General features: G+C 35.5%; 2 protein-coding genes across 2 annotated transcripts in view; one reads left to right on the top strand and one right to left on the bottom strand.

Moving 5' to 3' along the window:
• Nucleotides 1-2,201: 2,201 nt before the first annotated feature.
• On the top strand, nt 2,202-21,706 carry LOC127638330 (phosphatidylserine synthase 2-like). The gene is made up of 12 exons (XM_052119805.1): nt 2,202-3,142; nt 7,130-7,231; nt 7,768-7,850; nt 13,302-13,369; nt 13,919-14,053; nt 14,395-14,445; nt 14,576-14,689; nt 15,403-15,521; nt 17,179-17,293; nt 17,394-17,539; nt 18,362-18,547; nt 20,157-21,706. The coding sequence occupies exons 1-12, from the start codon at nt 3,042-3,044 to the stop codon at nt 20,320-20,322; spliced, it is 1,386 nt and encodes a 461-aa protein (XP_051975765.1). The 5' UTR covers nt 2,202-3,041; the 3' UTR covers nt 20,323-21,706.
• The window catches only part of LOC127638070 (unconventional myosin-Va-like), a 35,140-nt gene continuing 28,674 nt past the window's right edge, over nt 17,242-23,707 (bottom strand). Inside the window, 1 exon segment of the mRNA XM_052119405.1 lies at nt 17,242-17,318. The gene's annotated coding sequence lies outside the window, so the exon portion shown is untranslated.

The raw sequence follows: 23,707 nt of genomic DNA, 5'->3' as shown, positions 1-23,707 counted from the left end.
ATATAAAATAAAAAAATCTTGCAATTTTTTATATTCTCTGTTTTTTTTTTTTTTGTTTTTTTTTTAAATATTGAGTGTAAACGTATAACATTATGCCTATTGTTATATTACCCTGGAATTCGTTTTAAAAAAAGAATTACCAAAGCTGCTGAGAGAGAGACAGTCAATTTGGCATTGATATTTTGACCACTGTCCTGCCATGGGAACAGTCATCTGTTGCTGCTGTGGAAGAAACTGACATAAAACAAGGAGCTCTAAAATAAAAAGAAACGAATCGTTCACGTTCACTTTAATGAATAGTGCAACAGCGCCGCCTTGTGATCACAACATTGCATAATGTCAATCATGCCTTAGGAATTAGATAATAAGTTTAAGAGCAAGTTAATTGCTGGTGGTTTCCTATCTCTATGACTTAACTGTCTGTTGTTTTGGCCAATGTTCTGTCTATTGGGCAAGTGAGTCGAGTACTGCTGTAAGCAGGTTTAACTGGCTGCATGAGTGTGTATGTGTGTGTGTGTATGTGTGTGAGAGAGATTGGCTCTTCTGAGAAGCCTTGACATGTTTAGACTGACTGAGTGCTGTTTTTGTGCTGACTCTGCTCGCTCTCAGGGCTAACGCACCATTACTGATGAGACTGGAAATAGTTTAATGTATAAACCGACTGATTTAAAGAGATGGACTAGAAGGTCGATTAGGTTACTGTTTTAATGTAATGCATAAACTGCTTTTGTACTTCTGTCTGTGTAAACCTTAAAATACTTTAAATCTTACAGAGACGAGAACATCACCCCAACTGTATTTGTGTTTATACTACATGAGAGTGTTTGTTGTACTGCCTTTGTTTTGGTTTAATAAAAGTATTGGATTTCAAATAGTTTTACTGTAATACAGTATACTTGTAATGAGTGTAGTATACTAATGTAATCTTATTTGGATCACCATTGAGAATAATGGGGATTGCAAAAATATAAGGAAATAAATACATAAATAAAAATATGATGATGAGAATGTCTGGGAGAAATGTTCTTTACTGGCATGAAAATAATAACACAATGTAGAATCATAATGTAACTAAACTTGGTATTGTTTTCTTTACACAAAATGTAAATTCCTTCCTTTTTGGGGGGTTGAATGTGACCTTGTTTTTGTGTAATTGATAAATGAAAATGTTGTTAGCAGCTTTTCGAGACAATATCTGTGATAGTTATCCTTAAATGAAAATTATTTATACTGTTATATTGTTGTTCTGCCTTTATACTGGTTAAAAAAACTTTTATTAAAAAATATCACAATGCAAAATCATAATGGTACTAAAATATGTAGTCTGTTTTTTTTTTTTACACAAAATGTAAATTCCTCACTTTTCTGGTGTTAAGTGTGAATTGGAGATTTTTTTTTGTGTGTAATTCATACTTAGTCTTTGTTTGAAAAAGAAATTTTTAAGGAAATATCTGGGTCACATTTCTCCTCAAATTATTTTATTGTATTTGTTGCACTGCCTTCATATTGGTTTGAATAAAAATTATTTGTATTAATAATTTTTTTTTTTTACTGAAATAAAGTATTATAGCAATGTGCATAATATAGAAATGTAATTTTAATAGGCTTACCATTGAGAATACTGGGTATTACAAAAAATTTAATTATGTTGATATGAATCCTGGGGGAAGAAAATAATGAAAATAATCCCACAATGCAAAATCATAATGGTACTAAAAAAGTATTTTAGTAATTTGTATTTATTTATTCTGTGAAATGTGACCTGGACATGTTTTTGTGGGATTCACTCTGTTAGTCTTTGTTATAAATAAATAAATACATACATAAACGTTATAAATCTTCCATACATTTTGCATTTAAAAATATTAAAATAAATTCAGCCCTGGATTGGACTGTAGCCTGTATGTTTGTTCTTGGCAGCTGCTGTTTTAAAAAGTGACTTAGAATCTATAAAGCTTCAAATTAGAATGCCATTTAAAAAAAAAAAAAAATAAATAATAATAATAATAATAATAATAATAATAATAATAAAAACACTAGTAATATGTTAATAGGGAAATAAATGAAATACATTTTCAAATACATAATGTGGTGTGCTGCAGAACAAAGCAATGTGCTTGTTTGTGCACATGCTTTGATGACCCAAAACACAAGTTTGTGACGGCCCTGTGAGATGAACGGAAATGACGCCATGCCGCGCGACCTTAAGATATGTTATTCTAAAGCACACTGGAGGCGCGCGTGCGGACTGAGCTGTGGCCGCAGTCTGTAAAACCGTTTCATTGCTGTTCGGACGAAGACGCGCACGCGTAGAGTTTAAAGCTCGGAAAGGTCATTTATTTTCCGCCTCGTTCTGAAAGCCTCTCGTGCATGAGCGACTGTTGACGGTTAATGCAACTCGCGCTCTGTTACCAGGCAGTGGCGGGACGCGCGAGCTCACATTTTCTCTGAGGAGTTTCGGTGATTTGAGTTATTTCATTATTAAGATCAGGTTTAAATCACCTCATAGGTGTGCTGGTTTGGGTAGTTCAGGTGCGTCTCTGTGGGTTAAGTTATTGGGTTGTAGTGGTTTATTCAGGGGGAAATCAGCTTTATTCAGGGTAAATCAGGTTGAGTTAGTTGTGTAAATCTCAGCACAAGTTTGTTGGGTTTTGTTTACATTTTGCAGGATTGTCTTGCTAAGTTTAATGTTGAGGTGTAAATCAGGTTGAAGTTAGATGTGCTGGTCGGAATTTGTTTAGTTAAGGTGTAAATCGCGGCACCGAAATGTTTAGTACATTTGCAAAGTCATTCATGATGAGGTAGTTCAGCTTTGGAAATAGAGATAGTTTGGTGTGAAATCGCAGGTTTGTTGGATTAGGTTTGGTTTAGTTCGGGTTTAAATCATAAGTGTGTTCGGTTGGAGTAGTGGTTATTAGTTTAGCTCTAAATCACAGCTTATATGTGTTATGTTAGGGTTAATAGTTCAGGTTGAACTCACAAGTTGGTTAGGTTAGGTTAGGTTTAGTTCGGGTTTAAATCACAGGTGTGTCACTGCTGTTATGGCTAAAGGTGAATGGAAGAGATCAGGCACGGATGAGGTCCCGTTAACCGGCCGCACGGATTGTGAGGTGTTTGATGATGGAACCAACACGTTCTTTTGGTGAGTAAACATTTTCGTGTTGACATTTAACCCACTTATGAATGATTTTGTGTGTGTGTGTGTGTGATGTCCAGAAGCTGTTGTTTAGGAGTATTGCAGCTTTGCTCGGCTTTTCTCTCTTCTGCAACATCAGCAGAATGACACTCGGATCCATTAAAGGCTTTAAGATGAACATATGCTGTATGAGAGTCTCTCCCTCTCTAACATTCAAACACACACACACACACACACACACACACTGATTGCATTGATGTGTAGTTTATATAAGTTAAGTGAACTGCTGTCATGTCTATTTAAATCTGCTCTGTAGGATATATACGTTACACAACCGAACAGCATGCAGCAATTCATATTTCACTTAAATGTAGTTTTAGAAAGTTTATATTTGTAGTTTTAAGTTAATTAAAAGTGTCTTGAATGTGAGTCAGATTTACTGTAGTAAATGGGTCTTGACCGATCTTCTCCTCCCGTGTGTGTGTGTGTGTGTGTGTGTGTGTGTGTGTGTGTGTGTGTGTGTGTGTGTGTGTGTTGAGGTGTGGTTGTGGTTGTGTTTATGATTGAGCTTTATACCAGCTCAGCAGGTTTTGAATGAGAAAAAAGCAGCCCAGACTTTTGTCAGTGCTCCATTATATGTGTGTTTTATAAGTCCCTGAGATACTTTTTAGTTCAACAGCAAGATTTGTAATACGTCCCTATGTGTATAAAGGATAGTGTCGATATCTGGAGAGTGGGGTGGCCGATATAAATGCCGATATCTGGAGAGCGGGGTGGCCGATATAAATGCTGATATCTGGAGGCGGGTGGCCGATATAAATGCTGATATCTGGAGGCGGGTGGCCGATATAAATGCTGATATCTGGAGAGTGGGGTGGCCGATATAAATGCTGATATCTGGAGAGTGGGGTGGCCGATATAAATGCTGATATCTGGAGGCGGGTGGCCGATATAAATGCTGATATCTGGAGGCGGGGTGGCCGATATAAATGCCGCTATCTGGAGAGCGGGGTGGCCGATATACATGCCGATATGTCAAATGATGAGATCATTTTAGATTTCAACAGATCAGATATGTTTATAGAGATACAAATAATAAATACACAAATGCGTAAATAAAATAATCTGCATATTCATGCATAAATAAATATACAAATAATTAAATGTGAGATGTACAAAAAATAAATGCACCAATCATTGCAAAAATATTACAATATAAAACAAATAAATGGTCCACAAATAATTGATTTCTTTATACTTTTTCCTTTTTATTTTTCATTCTCGCAACATGCTAATGAGAGGATGTCATCAGCTGTTCAGTCATCGCAGTCTACTACTACACACACACACACACAAACGCAATACACACTATTGGTGCTTGATTTTCATGCAGTGTGTTTAGTGTATAAACTGTTGTGAACACTCAAATCAAGATTTTAGCTTGCGAGTCGTGACGGGAGTATTACAGCATTAATGGTAAGCTTGATATATCTAACCCATGAAAAACGGAAGAGCACAAACGTCTATCAGAATAAAAGTGGTGCTAAAATTAAAGCACTATTTAACTGGATGCATGAAATTGAAGACATAAATATTAAACTAGTGTAAAAAAAATATTCATAAAGTATCAATAATACACATAATAAAAGTAGTATAATATTAAATTGTTGTATTATGATTATTATGATCTGTAAGCAATATCACAAAAGTGTACTGAATATCAGCATGTTGTGATTCAGCCATTGCAGCCTGTGTCTGAGGTAATCAGATTTTTTTCATTTATGTTTTCATTAATGCTGTAAAGCTCTTATGTGTAGCAATTTATTTTTACCAAAATTTGTTTTGTTAATTAATTTTTATATTTTCATTTGATTAAAGCTGCATGTGTATATATCATAATATTGAATTAAAACACCTAATATGGAATCCAGATAAATTAAATGGAAAACACAGAATTTGTATCTGTTAGAATATAAGCAGTTTTTTTAATCAAGTTATTTTCTTTGTAATTTCATCAAAAAGTATCGATTTAGTAGTAGTTTTGTGCACCTGGGTGACAAGGAACATGAAAGTGTCCAGCCATGACTTATGGCTTAAGAGGGGTTTAAATATGATGCAACACACAAGCCAAATTCCCTTAATCATCCATCAAAGTGGGTTAGACTAAAGAATAAAGTTCTGATGTGTGGCAAAAGCTTGTTGAGCTTCACAAAATGGGAAGAGACTGTAAGAAAATAGCCAAAGCATTGAAATTGCCCATTTTCAATAATTTGCAGAAATGATTAGGGGTCAGAAAGTATCCAAAACTACAACCATATGTCACCTAAATCACCACAAGTTGTTTGGAAGGGTTTCAAGAAAAAAGCCTCTGCCCTCATCCAACAACAAACTCAAGCATCTTCAGTTTGCCAGACACAACTGGAACTTCAAATGGGACTACGTTCTATGGTCCGATGAAATAAAAATAGAGCTTTTTGGTGCACACAGAGAGTCCTGTGACTCTCCATGACTACCATATGGAAAATTACCTCATGCCCATGGTTAAATATGGTGGTGGATCATTAACATCGTGGTGCAGTTTTTCTGCCAGAGGTCCTGGACATCTTATTCAGATACATGGCATCATTTACTCTATCAAACAGATAAAAAATCAAAACCTGACTGCCTCTGCTAGAAAGCTTAAAATGGGCCCTGGTTGGATATTCCAGCAGGACAATGATCCAAAGCATATATCAAAATCTACACAAAAATGCTTCACTGACCACAAAATCAAGGTTCTGCCATGGACATCCCAATCTCCTGACCTGAACCCCATTGAAAAGTTGTGGGGTGAACTGAAGAAGAGAGTCCAGCATCATGGACCTCTGAATTTGGTCCTTTGTTTCACAACCTCATTAGGCATAATAAAAGAAGTCTCAGAGCTGTTATATTGGCAAAGGGAGGTTGCACAAAGTATTGAATAAAAGGGTAATAAACAGTAATTGTGTCACATATATTTGACAACACATATTTCTTTTGATAAATCTTGTGTTGTGTTTGCAATTGTTTGATATAGGATATATTTTTGTGAATATTTTGAATGAAAGATCAAAAGGATAAAAAATTAAAAAGTTTTTCACATCCTCCTTTGCTCTTTTGCATATTTACCAATGGTGCCAATATTTTTGGCAACAGCTGTATGTATTTGTGTATTTATTTATTCATTATTTTTGCAGATTTCATCCTCCATACATGTAACAAATCAGAAATTGTTTTGATACAATTCTCGCAAAAGGCGTGTTTAAACAGACTTTTAAATTTTCAAAGACTTAATAGGGGCATTATTGCTATCAATAAGTGGTCCATCTGTAACTATTGGCTCTATTAAATCAAAATAAATTTCAGTAATTCATTTAGATTTTTAAATTATATATAATTCCACAGACAACAACAAAACTCATATTATGTTGGCCTATCTCTAACCTTGCATTAGCAGATAAAAAAAAATAACAGTCAGTAACTGCACTGCCTAATTCACTAAAAAGAACCAGGCCATAACAGTCATTCATTCGGGAACTGCATGACAATAGTCGCACTGTAGTTTCAAAAGAAACGGCTCGAAAATCAGACTGCACTGGCCCATGCTGTATTTTTTCTATAGATTAAGTACTGAAGCAGTTCTGGTGCTAAATAAGCACTACAGAAAACAATGCAATATTATCTTAGTATTGTGTTCTGTCTGCATCAGCGGGAAAATGCATGTTCAAGAACCATTAACAGAACCGCAAGTCATGAAAATCATATGGTTCCAGTATTTTTTATTTTATATTCATTGGAACCACTTCCGAATAAGGACCGGTTCTCCATTCCCAACCTTATAATTTTTGTATCTTACACTTCAAAAGCTTAATTTCCAACAATATTCAGTCGATTTTTTTTCACATTTATTTATTTATTTTTATTTTCACATTGTACCCATGGTTCATTTCTATTTGTCTGTCACTCTCTCTGCAGGAGGGCACATACCATAACAGTGCTGTTCATTCTCACCTCCGCTCTAGTTTATGTAACACTATTGGAAGAGACGCCACATGACACTGCATACAACACTAAAAGGTATGTGCGTGACACCTGACTGGCTGGCAGTGTGTCCTTGACCCTTTGCACTGTATGATCACCAAGCCAAATTGGCACCACAAGACAAGAATGCAGTTTAGAGTGCCAGAGACACTCTTTCACACACTTTTTTCCTGAACAGAAGCTAAAGTGGTCTGATGTGCACAAAAAGGCTACATAGCTGGGAGGAGTTCTAGGAAGAGTCATGGTTTCTATTGGCTAACAAGATTATCTGCTGATCATCTGCTGCTCACAAAGCCCAGGTCATCGGCTGACCCGCTTTACTTAAGAACACATGACATTTATCAGAAGAGCAGCTAATATTCTGTATACATCTAAAGCGTAGTAAAGTATTATTAGTAATGCTGGCAAGGGCAAACAGTTAGAAAACCCTAGCGTTGTGGCTGCCAGTTTTGCATGGGCAAGCACCACTCACATTTGATTCAATAGTAACAATTGTAGATGTGTATTTATTAGTGTGTTATTCACTTAATCATTGTTTGTTTTCACTATGTGTATTCATGTGTGTTTTTCAGAGGAATCGTGGCCAGTATTCTGGTATTCCTTTGTTTTGGAGTGACACAAGCTAAAGATGGTCCATTCACACGGCCTCACCCAGGTCAGTCTAGTAACCTCAGTCGTGATGTTAACCTGGCCCAAACTCGGATCAGCCCAATAACCTTTCCTTAATCATGACTTAACACAAACCCAGGTCAGATCACTAACCTTTAATCACACAATCTTCATTCATGCAATCATAAAAATGTCCACAGCTAATTTGTTATGCCATATTTTTGAGGTGAGATTTTACATAGCCAGTGTTCGGAACTAACTAACTAAAAATAGCAGCACAAATACCTTCATTAATTAGTCGTGTGCCAGTGGCTCAGCTGTTTTCAAAAGTTATTGCTTTTCCAGTAACAAGTTACTTTTTCTGAAAGGTAACGGTATAGCTTAGCAAAACACTGTTTATGATGTCACCTTATATTGCACACACAGCCTTAAAGGAATATTCTGGGTTCAATTCAAGTTAAATTCAATCGACTGCATTTGTGGCACAATGTTGATTACCACAAAAATTTATTTTGGGGGGGCCTGGGTAGCTCAGATGTAAAGTCGCTGGCTGCCAGCCCTGGAGTTCGCTAGTTCAAATCCCAGGGCGTGCTGAGTGACTTCAGCCAGGTCTCCTAAGCAACGAAATTGTCCCTAAAAATATTTAAAAAATCAAGGTTACGGTGATGCAATTACGTGAATGGGGCCAATCTGTAAATGTTAAAATACTCAAAAGTATAGCCACAAGATGTAAACAATATGCGTGTTAACCTGATTTTAGAGTGATAAAATTGCTTGCTAACCTTTTCTGTGTAAAGTTATATCCAAGTTTACTACATTGTTGCCATGATGACGCAACGCTGTAAACAGTAAAACCATAAAACAACAATTTAAACAACTTTACAGCTCAAATAATACATGACTTTAAACAGAAAATTGCTTTTACAAAATTATAAGCTTTACCTTTGTGTTTAAACTCCAAAAATTGGCCCCATTCACTTTCACTGTAACCTCGATTTTTGCTTTTATCAAAGAAAAAGAGAAAAGATTCTAAATTAATTTGTGGTAATCAACATTATGCCACAAATGCTGTTGAGTAAGCTTAACTTGTATTGGACCCGGAATATTCCTTTAACATTTATCTATGAGAGGCAATGATAAAACACACTTGCTTTTTCAGGTATTCTAAATCATTTTAGCATAGTATATTTCATTTTCAATATATTTATATATTAATAAATAATTTCATTGAACCACTTACAAAAGATTCAAGATTCATAAAAGTGGAAAAAGTAATAAATAATTGTCAATTGCAAAGAATGTAAATTTTAAAGTACAATATAATGAGAAATGTGTTGGATAGACATGAAGTATAAAAAAGATTTGAGATTCACCGCTCAATATTATTCCCAAAATTACAGTTAAAGCATGTAACATTTTATTATTTTCTAATGAAATATATGTAGTGAAATGCTGCTTTCAATTAATATAGGCCTATTTAAGATAAAGTTAGCCTATATAAAATACAGCGTTTTAAGTTTTATTAGCTGTATTTAGTGGTAATTTACGTGTTCAAATTTGAGGGGCAGTGGTGGCTCAGTGGTTGAGGCTCAGGGTTACTGACCAGTAGGTTGGGGGTTCAAGCCCCAGCACCACAAAGATGCCACTGTTGGGCCATTGAGCAAGGCACTTAACTCCAGGTTGCTCCAGGGGGATTGTCCCTGTAATAAGTGCACTGTAAGTCGCTTTGGATAAAAGCGTCTGCCAAATGCATAAATATAATATAAATATAAATATAAATATATAAATATAAATATAATGCTCTTACCCCAATATAAATCCTCATTGTTTTGTGCCAGATAAATACTCTTCTGATTACGTCTATAAATTATATTCCCTCATTGTCATATATTCAGTAAGCATTCCTCCTTAAATTGCTTCCATGTATTTAGCTACTATGTGTTCGTAACCTTGTAATATATTCAGGGCCGTCATTAGTGAAGGGCAACGAGTGCAACCGCACTGGGTATCTGCGCCTCAAGCCCTACTACCGCACGGCAATCACTACCGAGGGGAACTTTTTCAAGGATAGCTTGAGTATAGTTAACCTACTTGTGAGTAGCTTGTAGCTTGGCAAATTTTCAAACTAGTTTTCCCAATACTTCAAGGCAGAAACAGTTATAAGAATGTAGTTGAAAATCTAAAAATGTCAAAGAAAAACGAGAGTGTGTATAGCAACATTGTAACTCCACCTACCCCTTTAACAAACACGCGCACAACACACACTCTCTGTTCTGCTTGAATGACCGCTCGCAATTATGTGGGCCGACTCGACTTGCTGGATGATCTGGTCCAGTGCTTTCAGTACGTCACTCATTTAGGAACCTGAAACACTGATTGAACAAGAGAAACTACCACCTCCTCTTTCAATCAGCAGAAACAATTCAGACCTCTCAAGGGCACAAGACAACTGACAAATGCAGACACTCATAATAAATTGTGTCACATTAAAAACTGTTCAATTCTTAATCCCAGTAAAGTATGCAAGCCTGTTTTGAAAGTGGAATGTAGGGAGTGGTAAGGAGTTGTGCCTGGGAATTCCAGTGTAGAGAAGCGCTCTGGAGACAAACAATAGTGGAATCTAACAAAAAGGAATCCTGTATCCATAATATGTTTTAATAAAGTTATAAGGATGTAGAGCTGGCAAACTGTTCAAATCTCCAAGAAATCCAAACACAATGGGCGTGAGCACCAATCAAGCCAACAAAAAATATCCAACGAATGAGCAACAAACAAGTATACAATTATCCAATAGGAGACTCCCAAGTATAAGGCAATTATCCCATCCTAAATATCACAAGTTCAGTGTATATAATGCAAAAACAATGGTAACACTTTACAATAAGGTTCCATTCGTTAACATCATTTAAAGGTGCTGTAAGTGATTTTTTTTTTTTATGGAAAAGTATGCAAAAAAATTTCCGACTTCATGAAAGATATTAATGAAATAAGTGTAGTAAGATATCTCACCGGTTTCTGTGACAGCTCTAGACTTTGTATTCAGCAAACAAAAATGTGTCCGCGGACATTGGCGCTTTTCACCTGTCAATCATTTTGCTCGTTCTCATTTGAAGCAGATCATTGAGACTATGATTAATAATGTTTGTCAGTTGAGGCTGCTAATGTGCCACTGTTGAATGTGACAGCCACAGAAACAAACAATGCTGCTGTTTTGCTCGGTTTTTTGTCTCAAAATTATATTTGGAATGTGGGTGCATGGCTAATTCAACGTTCAAGGTCATGTGAAAGTTTCAGAACACTTAAATCGCTTACAGAACCTTAAATGTATTGGGTATCATGAACAAGCAATGGACAATGTTTTTGTTAACCCTTTAAAGACTGACATATGAAAGAATTTTAAAAAAATTCAAATTTTTTGACATTAAACTGTTTTTAGTACCATTAGACAAGCTATAAAAAGAAATTGTAAAAAATCTAAATTGCAAATTTTTTTTTTATGCATCATATTTTAAACATTAGACTGTAAAGGTCATTATCCGCCTGGGGCCCAGCAATTCATTTTGTGTAGGACATTTGTTATTTAAGTTTTTCTTAGCTCATACATGCTACAGTGGTAAATCTCTGGGTATTATCAGAGGACTCCCTGGGCTTCTCAGAGATACCAAATGTTTGAGTTTGGCCAAGACAACTTCCTCTCCTTGGTCTATTAATATGAATTGAAATGTATCAGTTCATTTCAGTTCATCAAATACAATATGAATAAAATATAGATTTTTCAATAAACATTTAATGCACCAAACACTATATTGACATTTAAAAAAGGGAAAGTGTTTTTGCTTGGTCTTAGGATCTTCTGGTAAGATGACATCATAATGGCTTGTAATGTAAAATAATGAGATATTTATAATGACCGAGCGGGCTGCATATATGAAAATACACAGAAATATTAGTTCACACTTTATATATATATATATATATATGTCAGAATTTTCAAAGCTCTGTGATTTTATTTTTTATTTTTTTGTGGTGGGTGGGAATGGTGATTGAGAGAGATACCTCAAAAGCCTGTTGTATCAGCTGATGTATAATATAGAACTGGATTGCTCATGACGTCAAATCAGTGAAGACATTGCGCCACCATATTGCTATTCCCAAACTGTCCAATGTCCCTATCATCGTCTAAACATTAGTCATTCAATCACCGATTTTATATCTGAAATCTGCATGTACAGCCCTACAATGCAAACAGCCTTGACATGTGATTATTTATTTATTTATTTAAAGTCTGGAATTTTCCCTGTTTCTTGAAAGCCCAAGCGAGTTATGTATATCTATATCAAACAGTATCCACCACTAACTAACTTCATCAATGAACAGATCAGCTGAATGTTTACAAGTTCAGTGAAACTGAGGTACGATACTACAAACAGACATTTTCAGGCTTATTTATTGTGAACATCTAAGTGTTTGTTTAGAGTTACTTGTTTTATGTTTTAATTAGGGCTGTCAATCGATTAACATTTTTAATCGAATCAATAACATGGTGTCCCGATTAATTAATTGCAATTTGCTGAGAAAGCCCCTCATTTAAAAATAATTAAATATATAATGATGAAATAATGATACATAGTTATCTTTAAACATAAAATTTATATATATATATATAAAATAAAAAAATATTCAATGTATTGTTTACTACCATATTATTGATCATAAGTCAATCATTTGCATACAGTGAATTTGTCACAAATAAATTTGAGATTTATTATGAGGGCTTGTTTAAAGTCCCGTCAATGTACACATGCATCAGACATGCTTGTGTTGCGTGTCCTCTGGTGCGTTGCATAATAAACAGAAAATGTTTAGGTCACTGTGTCAAGTTAAATATAGTTTAATACTATACTTAGAAACTCTTCAGACATTTTTGTAAGTTCTGTTCTCTGGTTTGTGTGCAGCTATGTTGTGTTTTCTGTTGTTAATATCACTGTTGGTCCTGCTGAAGTGAAACGAAACGAGCACTTGAAGAGGTGGTCACTATAAACTGCCAGTGTAGGACATCACTGAGTACTACATTTTCTCACAAATTCTCCCTTTGTATTAAGAAAAAGAAAGTCTTATGGCATTATAACAACACAGGGGTGAGCAAACAATAACAGAATGTTAACAAATGGAACCTTATTGTAAAGTGTTACCAAAACAACAACAATACAAAAAGGGTTACCATCACAACAGTGGTGGAGAGGAATAAACTCCATAAATAATTCAAACAACATCATGCTATGACCAAGTAAACACCCAAAAGCACAATATTTCATGACATGTGACGATGTACATAATTTGATTATCATTTACTAACAATCAGTTAAACATGTTATTCATACAGAACCAAGAAATGTATGATCAGTAACAAACAAATGTAGAATAAATAAAAATTAAATAAAAAATACAATTAAATATGGCAGTTTGTGCATTAAATATTATGTGTTTTTCGCTGCAGCATACTGGCGTTTCTGGCTATGTGTTTCTGTCGTGTATGAGCTCTTCCTCATCTTCATCCTCTTTCAGGTGTGTATTTAACCTCAAACACACACACAGTTTTTATTTTTTTTCTGTTTGTGTAATATTTTAATGTGGCGATTCAGGGGGGCCTGGATAGCTCAGCGATTATTGACGCTGCGTACCACTCCTGGAGTCGCAAGTTTGAATCCAGGGCGTGCTGAGTGACTCCAGCCAGGTCTCCTAAGCAACCAAATTGGCCCGGTTGCTAGGGAGTGTAGAGTCACATGGGGTAACCTCCTCGTGGTCGGTATAATGTGATTCTCGCTCTTGCTGGGGCGCGTGGTGAGTTGTGGGTGGATGCTGCGGAGAATAGCATGAGCCTCCACACACGCTATGTCTCCACAGTAACGCGCTCAACACCACGTGATAAGATGCGTGGATTGACGGTCTCAGACGCGGAGGCAACAGAGATTCGTCCTCCACCTCCCAGATTGAGGCAAGTCACTACACCACCACGAGGACTTAGAGTGCATTGGGAATTCCAAATTGGGGAAGAAAGCAGAGAGAGATAAAAAGAAATGTAGATTCTAATGGATTCTTTTGTTTTCATCTCAGACTGTTCATGATGGCAGACAGTTCATGAAATACATCGACCCAAAATTGGGCGTCCCACTCCCAGAAAGAGATTATGGGGGAAACTGTCTCATTTACGACCCTGGAAATGCTGCCGACCCCTTCCACAATATCTGGGTACACATGCATTACAAAGAATATAAACAATTAGATCACAAACATGACTTAGAAATGTGATGCACTTATATAATATTCAACAATTTCCATAATTTTAGGTTATTATAATAAATGCATTACTGTTTATAAGATTGTTATAACATTTTGAAGACTACACACAACATTTTTTTATTTAGTTTTATTTAGAAGGAAATATAATTTTTTTAAAAATTTTTTTATAGTTTAGTCTTTTTCTCATTCATAAAATAAATAAATGTTCTTTAAAAGCCAATCTGTTAAGATTATCCCTCTTTTATTTATTTATTTATTTATTTATTTATTTTTTTTTTTTTATTCAACAGGATAAAATCGATGGATTTGTTCCTGCCCATTTTCTCGGCTGGTACATTAAGGTTGGTGTTGACTTCTAATTTGAACTCTGATGGAAACAGATGTCTGATTTGACATGTCTAAATTCAGCAGTGTCAAAGATTGGATTAGAAACTATCAGTAATCCTGTATGTGTGTGTTTGTGTGTGTCAGACGCTGATGATCAGGGACTGGTGGATGTGTATGATCATCAGTGTGATGTTTGAGTTTCTGGAGTACAGCCTCGAACACCAACTACCCAATTTCTCAGAGTGCTGGTGGGATCATGTGAGTAAAACACTCTACAGCCATGGCCAAAAGTATTGGCAGTGACATAAATTTTGTGTTTTGCAACGTTTGCTGCTTCAGTATTTGTAGATATATATTGTAGATAGATTCTATGGTGTACTGGAAAACAATGATAAGCGTTTCATGAGTTTTAAAGGCTTTTATTGGCAATAACATTCAATATATGTAAAGATATTCGCTCTGGCATGCTGGATATCAGATTCTGGCAAAATCCTGACTGATGGCGATCGCATGTTTTTCTTTAGAGGTAACCATTGCAAACAAGAACACAATGATTGGAAGCACTTCTTCCCTCCTTTTATAGCAATCAGTCTGCTCTTATAGTCCAATCAGAATGATAGAGTGATTTCACCTGACTAGTTCTCGTTCACACTTTCCCAAGTGCTGCTGATATGATTAGTGAAATTATGTTAGCTGGTCATTTTGTGCCAGGGCCAAAATGGGTTTTCGTGATTTTAAAGTAAAACAAATTTGGCCAATGAAGCTTTTTGCAATTATTTAAAATGCATCTGATCACTCTTCATAATAATCTAGGAACAATGTGAATCAACACCACAACATCTGATGCAGAAAACTTTGTGAAACACAAAATGTATGTCACTGCGAATAACTTTTGGCCATGGCTGTACATGTACACATCCTGTGAATCATGGATCACCCTGTTTTAAAACATTATTTATCTTCTGCCGCAGTGGATCATGGATGTGTTGTTGTGTAATGGGCTGGGCATTTACTGTGGCATGAAGACACTTGGCTGGCTCTCCATGAAGCCGTATCAGTGGCAGGGCCTCTGGAATATCCCAACATACAAGTAAAAACATTAAACTCACATTACATTTTTTTATTTGTATTGATTATTGGTACATATTTATACTAGATTCAAAACAGGATCACAAGGTTTTTTTAATCAACATATTTCCCAAAATATGTATTATCAAACATCATAAAATTATATTATAAATATTATTATATAAAATACAAGATATAATTACTTGGATTGATTTGATGTTAATTGCTTAAATTGAAGTATTTAATAAAAAGATGATACACCGTAGTAGTTTTTTTTTTAATGATTCGAAAACAAATGCCTTCATAATTGTTAAAAAAAAATCCCTTTTTAAAAATGTAATTCAGGGGGCAAATGTTGCCCTTTAATGGACAAGTTAATTTCTGACACTGGAAATTAAATCTTTTAGGTGCTGTCACCAATTTATGTAACTTTTTGCCTTCACTGGTTCATTTTAAATGGTCCTGTGGTGTGACATGAAGTTTTTCAAAGTACAAAAAATAAGTGAAGTCCCTCAAATAATGAGATTTGAGATGGAGTACAACATGTTACAGGATCCCCATGTGTCCTGGAAAACCTAGAATGGAAAATTAGAAAAATACCTAAATGTCCTGGAAAAGAAGTTTTGGCACTGCTGCCAGCTGAACATTGTGAAACAACATCAACGGTTGACTGGCGTTAAAGTAGCCCTGTCACGTACATTTCATGCTCATTTGCGGTCATCTCCGCTTACCTCCAAACAAATAGTTTAAGTATTGATATACTGCAAAATAGGATTTTCATTCCAAAATGTATGGTGTGATAACTACGAAAATATTTGAGGCGATAGCGTAGTTGTGCAGCTTTTACAATTCGGGATGTGAAATTAATTTTCAATAATTCAGTAATCAGAGTCCACTTTTACTGCGATTACCACAGTTATGGCGCTATGTTTTTCGTGATGTGGACGAAATCACTGAACCCAGTCATAATAATTAAATCAGGCATAACATGTGGAATGTTACATATTTGGTATCAAAAATAAAATGTTTAATGTACAATTAATCCAATTAAATTGTGACATGTCCTAGTGTGATTATTTAACTGCAAAAGGCTGCGATTTAATTGAATGTATATATAATCTGCATGTGCTGCATGCTTCAAAATGAATTTTTGAAGCAGGCCACACATTCACTGGCAAAATGGAGTCATTAGCATCGTGTGATATGTGTGTGTAGTAGATGAGAGAAAGCAGATCACTCCGAAGCGTGCAGCACATACAGGCTTTTAATTTATTTAAATCTGCTTTTTTGGGTTTAATAATCAATCTGGGCCATGTAGCAAACTGTTAATTTGGAGGTGAGAAACTACTATCAAAAACACACAAATGTAAAAATAAAAGCTTGATTTAAATGGACGTGTGAAATGGTGATAATGGATTAATTACTATATAGTAATATAGTAATTTTTAGACAACATTTTGATGTCTAAAAATGGTCGAATACAGAATCCTGAAAAAAATAAGCATTCAATAACTACAATATAAATCATGACGTCTCTTGTTTTTGCTTCAATATTAATGTTGGGCACAGAAAATATCCTGGAAAATTGTGCCTTGAAAAGAGTGGGAACCCTGGTCAGACACCATTAAACAGCAACGTAAATTGTCATGACATTCCTTGTGTTTTTTTGTGTGTTACAGAGGAAAAATTAAGCGTATTGCCTTCCAGTTTACCCCGTACAGCTGGGCGAAATTTGAATGGCGTCCTGCATCTGACCTGCGGAGGTGGTTGGCAGTGCTGGGCATCATCTTCATGGTGGGTGACATTACTGGTCTGTTCACTGAAAACACACATATATATATATATATATATATATATAACACAAGATAACCAATTTTCACTTTCTTTTTTGTAGTTCTTGTTGGCGGAACTGAATACGTTTTATCTGAAGTTTGTGTTGTGGATGCCTCCAGAGCATTATCTGGTGCTTTTGCGGCTCGTCTTCTTCGTGAATGTTGGCGGAGTGGCGATGCGAGAGATCTACGACTTTATGGACGATCCGTTAGTATAGTCTTAAGCTCACCAAGTCATCTACACTCAATGCCGGATAGACCATTCAAGCATTCAAAACATTTTTGCGATAAGGCGAAGATCCCCTTATATGTGCCTATTGCCAGAGTTCCCTATCTAACAAGCATCTTTTATTAGGCTGGTATTTCTAGTCTGCTATTTTATTCTGCTTACACCCTTGACACAGTTTTTAACAAAGTCAGTCCAGAGTCAGTTTTATAGTTTCATAAAAATAGACATCTTATAGGTTTGAGGTTTTAGTTGTTTTGTCTGTTTTAATTTTTTAACCAGGATCTTGCCATTTAAAATAACCATAGACACTGGAATGGTGTTGAAAGAAAACAAACAAGCAAACATATTCTTTATCTCAAAAACCTAGTGAGCTGTCTACATAGGCAGCTACCTTCTAAAGGCTAAAATGATACTTTGGTGTATAATTAGTTCTTCTCATATGACGTGTACTAGAAGTAAATACAAATATTTTCAGTTTTCTATAAAGACTTCCCAGCACTGAATACAAAATATTTACATGAACATTAAAACTTTACACTTGTCTACAACTTGGATGAAAAGTTTGTTTCAATGCATTCTGGCATTTCTTTATCCACATATGAGATGATGCCCTGTCAGAATGAGGTGTTTTAAAAGGCTGTGTATTTTTGTTCCTATTTGGAACAGCCTTCTCTGGGATGTGACCTAAAAAAATATTACCCAGATTGGCAGCTTACTAGGAACAAGATTTTTTTTCTGTGTCACAATGTCTCCTTTTGTGTTTCTGCAGTAGTTAAATCTAGCCTGTCATTCTGATTTTAGGAAATTCCATAAGAAGTTGGGGCAGCAGGCGTGGATCGTGGCAACCATCACTGTTACAGAGTTTCTGATTGTGGTCAAATATGATCCCAAGACTATCATGTTGCCAATCCCCTTCTTTGTCACACAGTGCTGGATACTGGGAATCGTTCTGATACTCATTTGGACCTTGTGGCGGTTCTTCATCCGGTACTGACCCTTAGTACAATCTGTCACCATAGGAGAGTTTTAGTAATGCATTGATAAAGTGATTGTTATTATAGGCCAAATATAATTTATTTTCCAAAATATATACTTTTGAAAATATTTTTCAAAAGTCAGGTCCTGAATATCTTTTAAAGTTAGCGAATATAGGTTTTTAATCATTATACCTTTTATTTATTTATTTGCCATGATGATAGCCATGGAAGCTGAGATGGCATTAAACCACAAACACACAATCTTATCCAAAATATAATTTTTGTCCCATAATTTGTTGAAAATAATTATGAATTTGACCAAAACAATACAATTTAATCAAACTGTATTGTGGCTGTGTAAGGAATGGAATACTTGCTGAATATTGTGCAGTATAAACTGTATACCGCTTACCAAGCCTTAATCAAGCCTTAGAGAGGGATAAAGCCTGACTGAAGACTGCAGTGGGAGAGAGAGAGAGAGAGAGACAGATTTACGGGCAGCTCTCTGACACCTTTGTGTGTTTGTCTTTTTGTTTAGTTCTTCATTAAACTATTATTTATTTCGTCAAGCCAGTTCTCACCACCAATCCCTTTACAAATAGGCGTTATGCAACAATAAACACTTCGAAACCATATGTTATATTTTTACATGTTTGCTGCATTTTCACAAGACCTCATGTGTCATGTGAGTGACATTTCTTTATCATCTTGGTATTTAATGTGGTTATTTTACAGTTTTGATTTAAAATGTTTTGACTCAAATCAAATGAGTCAAAATAAATAGGTAAAAATTGCAGCTGTAATTACTTCCGTCAAGTTGAGAGCATTGCATTATGGCATAGTGTATTCTGCGCAGTGTGCACAGTTTTATACGAGCTTTATTATAGTTTTGAAAATTTCATTAGTATTTATTTTTGATTTCAGTTTCGATTTTGTTAGTTTTAATTGTTCATATATATATATTAAAGTTCGTCTTTTACATTTTTATTTCACAATATATCTAAATACATTTTAGTTCACAAAATATCTGTAACACTAAAATAAGGTTGCATTTGTTAAAATTAGTTAACTAATCGTTTCAAAGGACGCCATTATTTGCCGTCAGGGCTTTCTCGCATGCTGGTTTATTTTGGTGTCGTCCAGAGCCCTGCCCCCAGATTTACGTGCCTCTAAACATCACTTATGCAGGAGAACTGTGATTGGTTGTTTTAAAATGTCAATCAGACAGCTGTTTGCTTATTACTTTTAAGGAAAATACTGTGAAATCAGGTCTTGAGAGATTATTAAAAATCAGATCCAACTATGATTGAAAATATGAAAACGAAAGTCATTTTCTATTTAGTTTTCATTCATTTTGTTGTGAACTTTTAAAGTTTCAGTTTAGTTTTTTGAAAACTCATTTTAGTTAACGAAAATATATTTTATACTGCACGTTTTGGTAAGGGCATTTGTACATTTTAGGAGGGCATCCAGGTACTGGTTACACGGTTTACAGTACATAATATATGCTATAGAAATAGTAAGAGTAGTATTTTATAACAGTATTTGGAACATAGCCCAACTTTCAGAATTCATACATTTCTTAGAATCGTAATAACCAAGTCTTTTTGCATTGGCAGTGACATCACACTCCGCTACAAAGAAACGCAGCGCCGCAAGCAAGAAGGGTCTGTGGAGTGGGAAAGAGCCCCAGCAAACACCGAAAGCAATAGCAGCAATTCAGCCACGTCAGGCCGGAGCAAACTAAATGGCAACACGGACACAGTACGACACAGGAAGTCATGAAAAACCATTCCACCACATAAACAAACAGCTGCGGCCTGCACATTGCGACCAAATACACATTTGTGTATAAATGTGTTTTTGTTTGTAACCCCCTGTTCAGATCATACCAATGCTCACAGTGTTTGTTGAGCGACTTCCTGATGTGTTAAAGCCAATTGTTTTCTCTCCTGATTAGGAGGGTTGTACTATATTTAGAAAAGAAAATCTCTATAGCTTTTACATTGGTGAGGCAATTGGGTTCTGATTCCACTATTTCTCCTGTTTTGGGGTTATTTTTGTTGATTTGATGCTATGCTGGATGACACATTTTGACATTTGGAACACTAGTGAACTAAAGGTGGAGGAAGTGCACATATAGCCATCAAAACATAAATATATATATATATTTATGTTTTTATTTTTTTCGGTTTATTTATGGAGAATATACGTTTATGCGCAGCACATTTGACAGCTACACACAAACATAGCAGTATGAAATATCTGGACTCTCGCATAAGCCATGACACTATTAAAAAGCTTTTGATGTAATGTAATACTACAATAATGAATTTGATATGTTCTAGGATGGTAAAAGAGATTAGTGTGCCAGTTATATGTGAACGCCACACACACTTAGAGAGAACAATCCTTCTGACCTTTTTAAGATAGGTCAGTGCCAAGACTGGACCAAAATCTAACAACTTTTCATTATCCGTTTGCATGCGTGAATGTGTGTGTGTGTGTGTGTGTGTGAGACCATAATAGCCAAAACGTTTCATGTAATCCATGCAGGTCTGTGGTTCTGTTTTACAGGGCCACTTAAAACCTTAGAGAAAGCCAAACACCATAGTGTATGTACATTTAAAGCAAATAGAGATCATGGTGGCGACGTATATCTGTGTTTTAGGTTACGTGCTAATAAGAACAGATAATTGTCCCTATGTTTATGCTTTAATTATATAGATGAAGGTCTATATGTGGATCTGATCACATTTGTGTGGGTTGTGTGCAGTTGTGTTGCCATAGTGTGTGTCTGTTCGATTAAATAATGTGCAAGTCCAAAAGTAGCCTGAACTTATGTAAACGCTTACTGTGAATGTAAACGTGTAGCGCCAATGCCTGAGATGTTTCTGTTTCTTATGTTACTGAAGGTGATTAGGGGTCCGTTTTTATTTATGAAATCTAGGGTTCTCATCTAAATTATGATCAGAATTTTTTCTCTCTGTGATATACTTGTAGTGGGACCATTTGATGTTCTGTCTGCCTCTGCTTGTTGTTCACAGACAATTGAAAAATGTAAACGAACAACTAGAATGTCATATTTTATTATGTTTTCAATAAAATAAGTGGAGACAGTTTTCCTCTTTAAATGAACTGATTTTTTTTTTCTCCATGTCATTTCTGTTGACTGACGACAGCACTTTGAATGCACGTGTGTGTGTGTGTGTGTGTGTGTGTGAGAAAATAATTCTACAGTAAACTGCAAGATATAAATATATGGACATTGATGTAACTTTCTGTCTTTTTGTGCATTTATGTTTGCATTTATGTTATGGTCAATTTTTATTTTATTAGATTTAGAAGCAAAACCAAACCTATTATTAATGATAAAACAAACCAAAAACATTTATTTGCATGCAAAGGTGTATAGCTCAACAAAAAAGATGGAAATTTGAGAACATTTATGCATTTGGCAGACGCTTTTATCCAAAGTGACTTACAGTGCCCTTATTACAGGGACAATCCCCCCCGGAGCAACCTGGAGTTAAGTGCCTTGCTCAAGGACACAATGGTGGTGGCTGTAGGGATCGAACCAGTGACCTTCTGATTAACAGTTATGTGCTTTAGCCCACTACGCCACCACCACTCCACGAAAGCAGATTGGGGGAAATATAATAGCATATGTATAACAGAATTATTGAATTATAGTATGGAAGATTATATTGATAAGTGTACAGAGAAATTAAGCTCAATATTAATCAGAGCAGCAGAAGAATCAATCAGGGAAAGGAAGGGAGAACGTTGTTCCATGGTGGAATGACGATTGTTCCAGTGCAATTAAAAAAATAAGGCATTTAAAATATTTAATAAGAACACTGACACCAGAAACAGTACAAGAATATCCGAGGGAAAGAGCACAGGCAAGGAGGAAAATTAAACAGGCAAAAAAGAGATACTGGCAAGGTTATTGTTCTTCTATAGGTAAAGAAACAGGATTGCGTGAGGTTTGGGGTATGTTGGGAATATAAATGGGATATATAAAACCAGAAATATACCGGTATTAACAGGTGAAGGAAGAACAGCTATTACAGAAAAAGACAAGGCAGAACTATTAGTTAAAACAAGAAAATCTCAATGAGAATTTTTGCAGCAACATCAATATATGTATTATAAAAACCTGATGGGAGAGGAGCAATAGATGTTGCATTTGAAATATGGGAACTTAAAAGAGTATTATATCAAATTAAACAAACAGCGCCAGGAAAAGTTCTGGTATGTTAGATTATGCTAAAATATGTAGCATAATACTTAAAGCAGTACTGGACTTATTTAATGAGATATGGGTAGAAGGGAGGCTACCAAGATCATGGAAACATGCCATAATAATTCTGATTGCTAAGCCGGGGAAAGATGTATCGATAACTGGGAATTATAGACCAATAGCACTTACATCTAACCTATGTAAATTGATGGAGAATATGATTGTAAATAGGCTGTATTGAGGGTAAGGGATTGTCAGCGCCTTATCAAAATGATTTTAGAAAAGGTAGATCAACATTGGATGCGCTAATAAAATTGGAAACAGATGTTAAGAAAGCAATAGCAATGAAAGAGGGGTTAGTGGCAGTTTATTTTGGTGGAAAGAAGGTTTATTATTAAAATTGAAGAAAATTGGAAGAGGGAAGAATACTAGGGTATTAAGGTTTTTATTTGAAAGAACAATCCATGTTCGAGGAGGTAATCCGGAACTGAACACCTCAGGGAAGTGTGATAAGCCCTGTATGATTTCATATTATTATTAATGACATATGTGAAGGAGTGTCATCAGGAATTTATACAGCTTTATATGCGGATGATGGAATAATGTGGAAAAGAGGGAGGAATATATCGTTTAATATGGAGAGAATTTAAGAAGCAATGGGAATAGTTGAAATATGGTCTCTAGAATGGGGGTTCAAATTTTCAATATCCAAAACATGTTATCAGATATTTATAAAGAAGAAAAAAATTAAAGAGAACAAACAACTTAAATGAAGGGCGGCATGGTGGTGCAGTGGTTAGCACTGTTGCCTCACAGCAAGAAGGTCGTGGGTTCAAACCCTGGTTGCCCGGCCTTTCTGTGTGGAGTTTGCATGTTCTCCCCGTGTCTGTGTGGGTTCTCTCCGGGTACTCCGGCTTCCTCCCA

The sequence above is a fragment of the Xyrauchen texanus genome, chromosome 46 (genome assembly GCF_025860055.1).
Source record: "Xyrauchen texanus isolate HMW12.3.18 chromosome 46, RBS_HiC_50CHRs, whole genome shotgun sequence".
NCBI lineage: Eukaryota > Metazoa > Chordata > Actinopteri > Cypriniformes > Catostomidae > Xyrauchen > Xyrauchen texanus.
This window is presented reverse-complemented; position numbering and strand designations above follow the sequence as displayed.

Excerpts from the sequence above, each read along its gene's own strand:
- LOC127638330 (XM_052119805.1), top strand. The coding sequence starts at position 3,042 with ATGGCTAAAGGTGAATGGAAGAGATCAGGCACGGATGAGGTCCCGTTA. Across the intron at positions 14,690-15,402 it reads CAGAGTGCTGGTGGGATCAT|TGGATCATGGATGTGTTGTT; the intron begins GTGAGTAAAACA and ends CTTCTGCCGCAG. Across the intron at positions 15,522-17,178 it reads TGGAATATCCCAACATACAA|AGGAAAAATTAAGCGTATTG; the intron begins GTAAAAACATTA and ends TGTGTGTTACAG.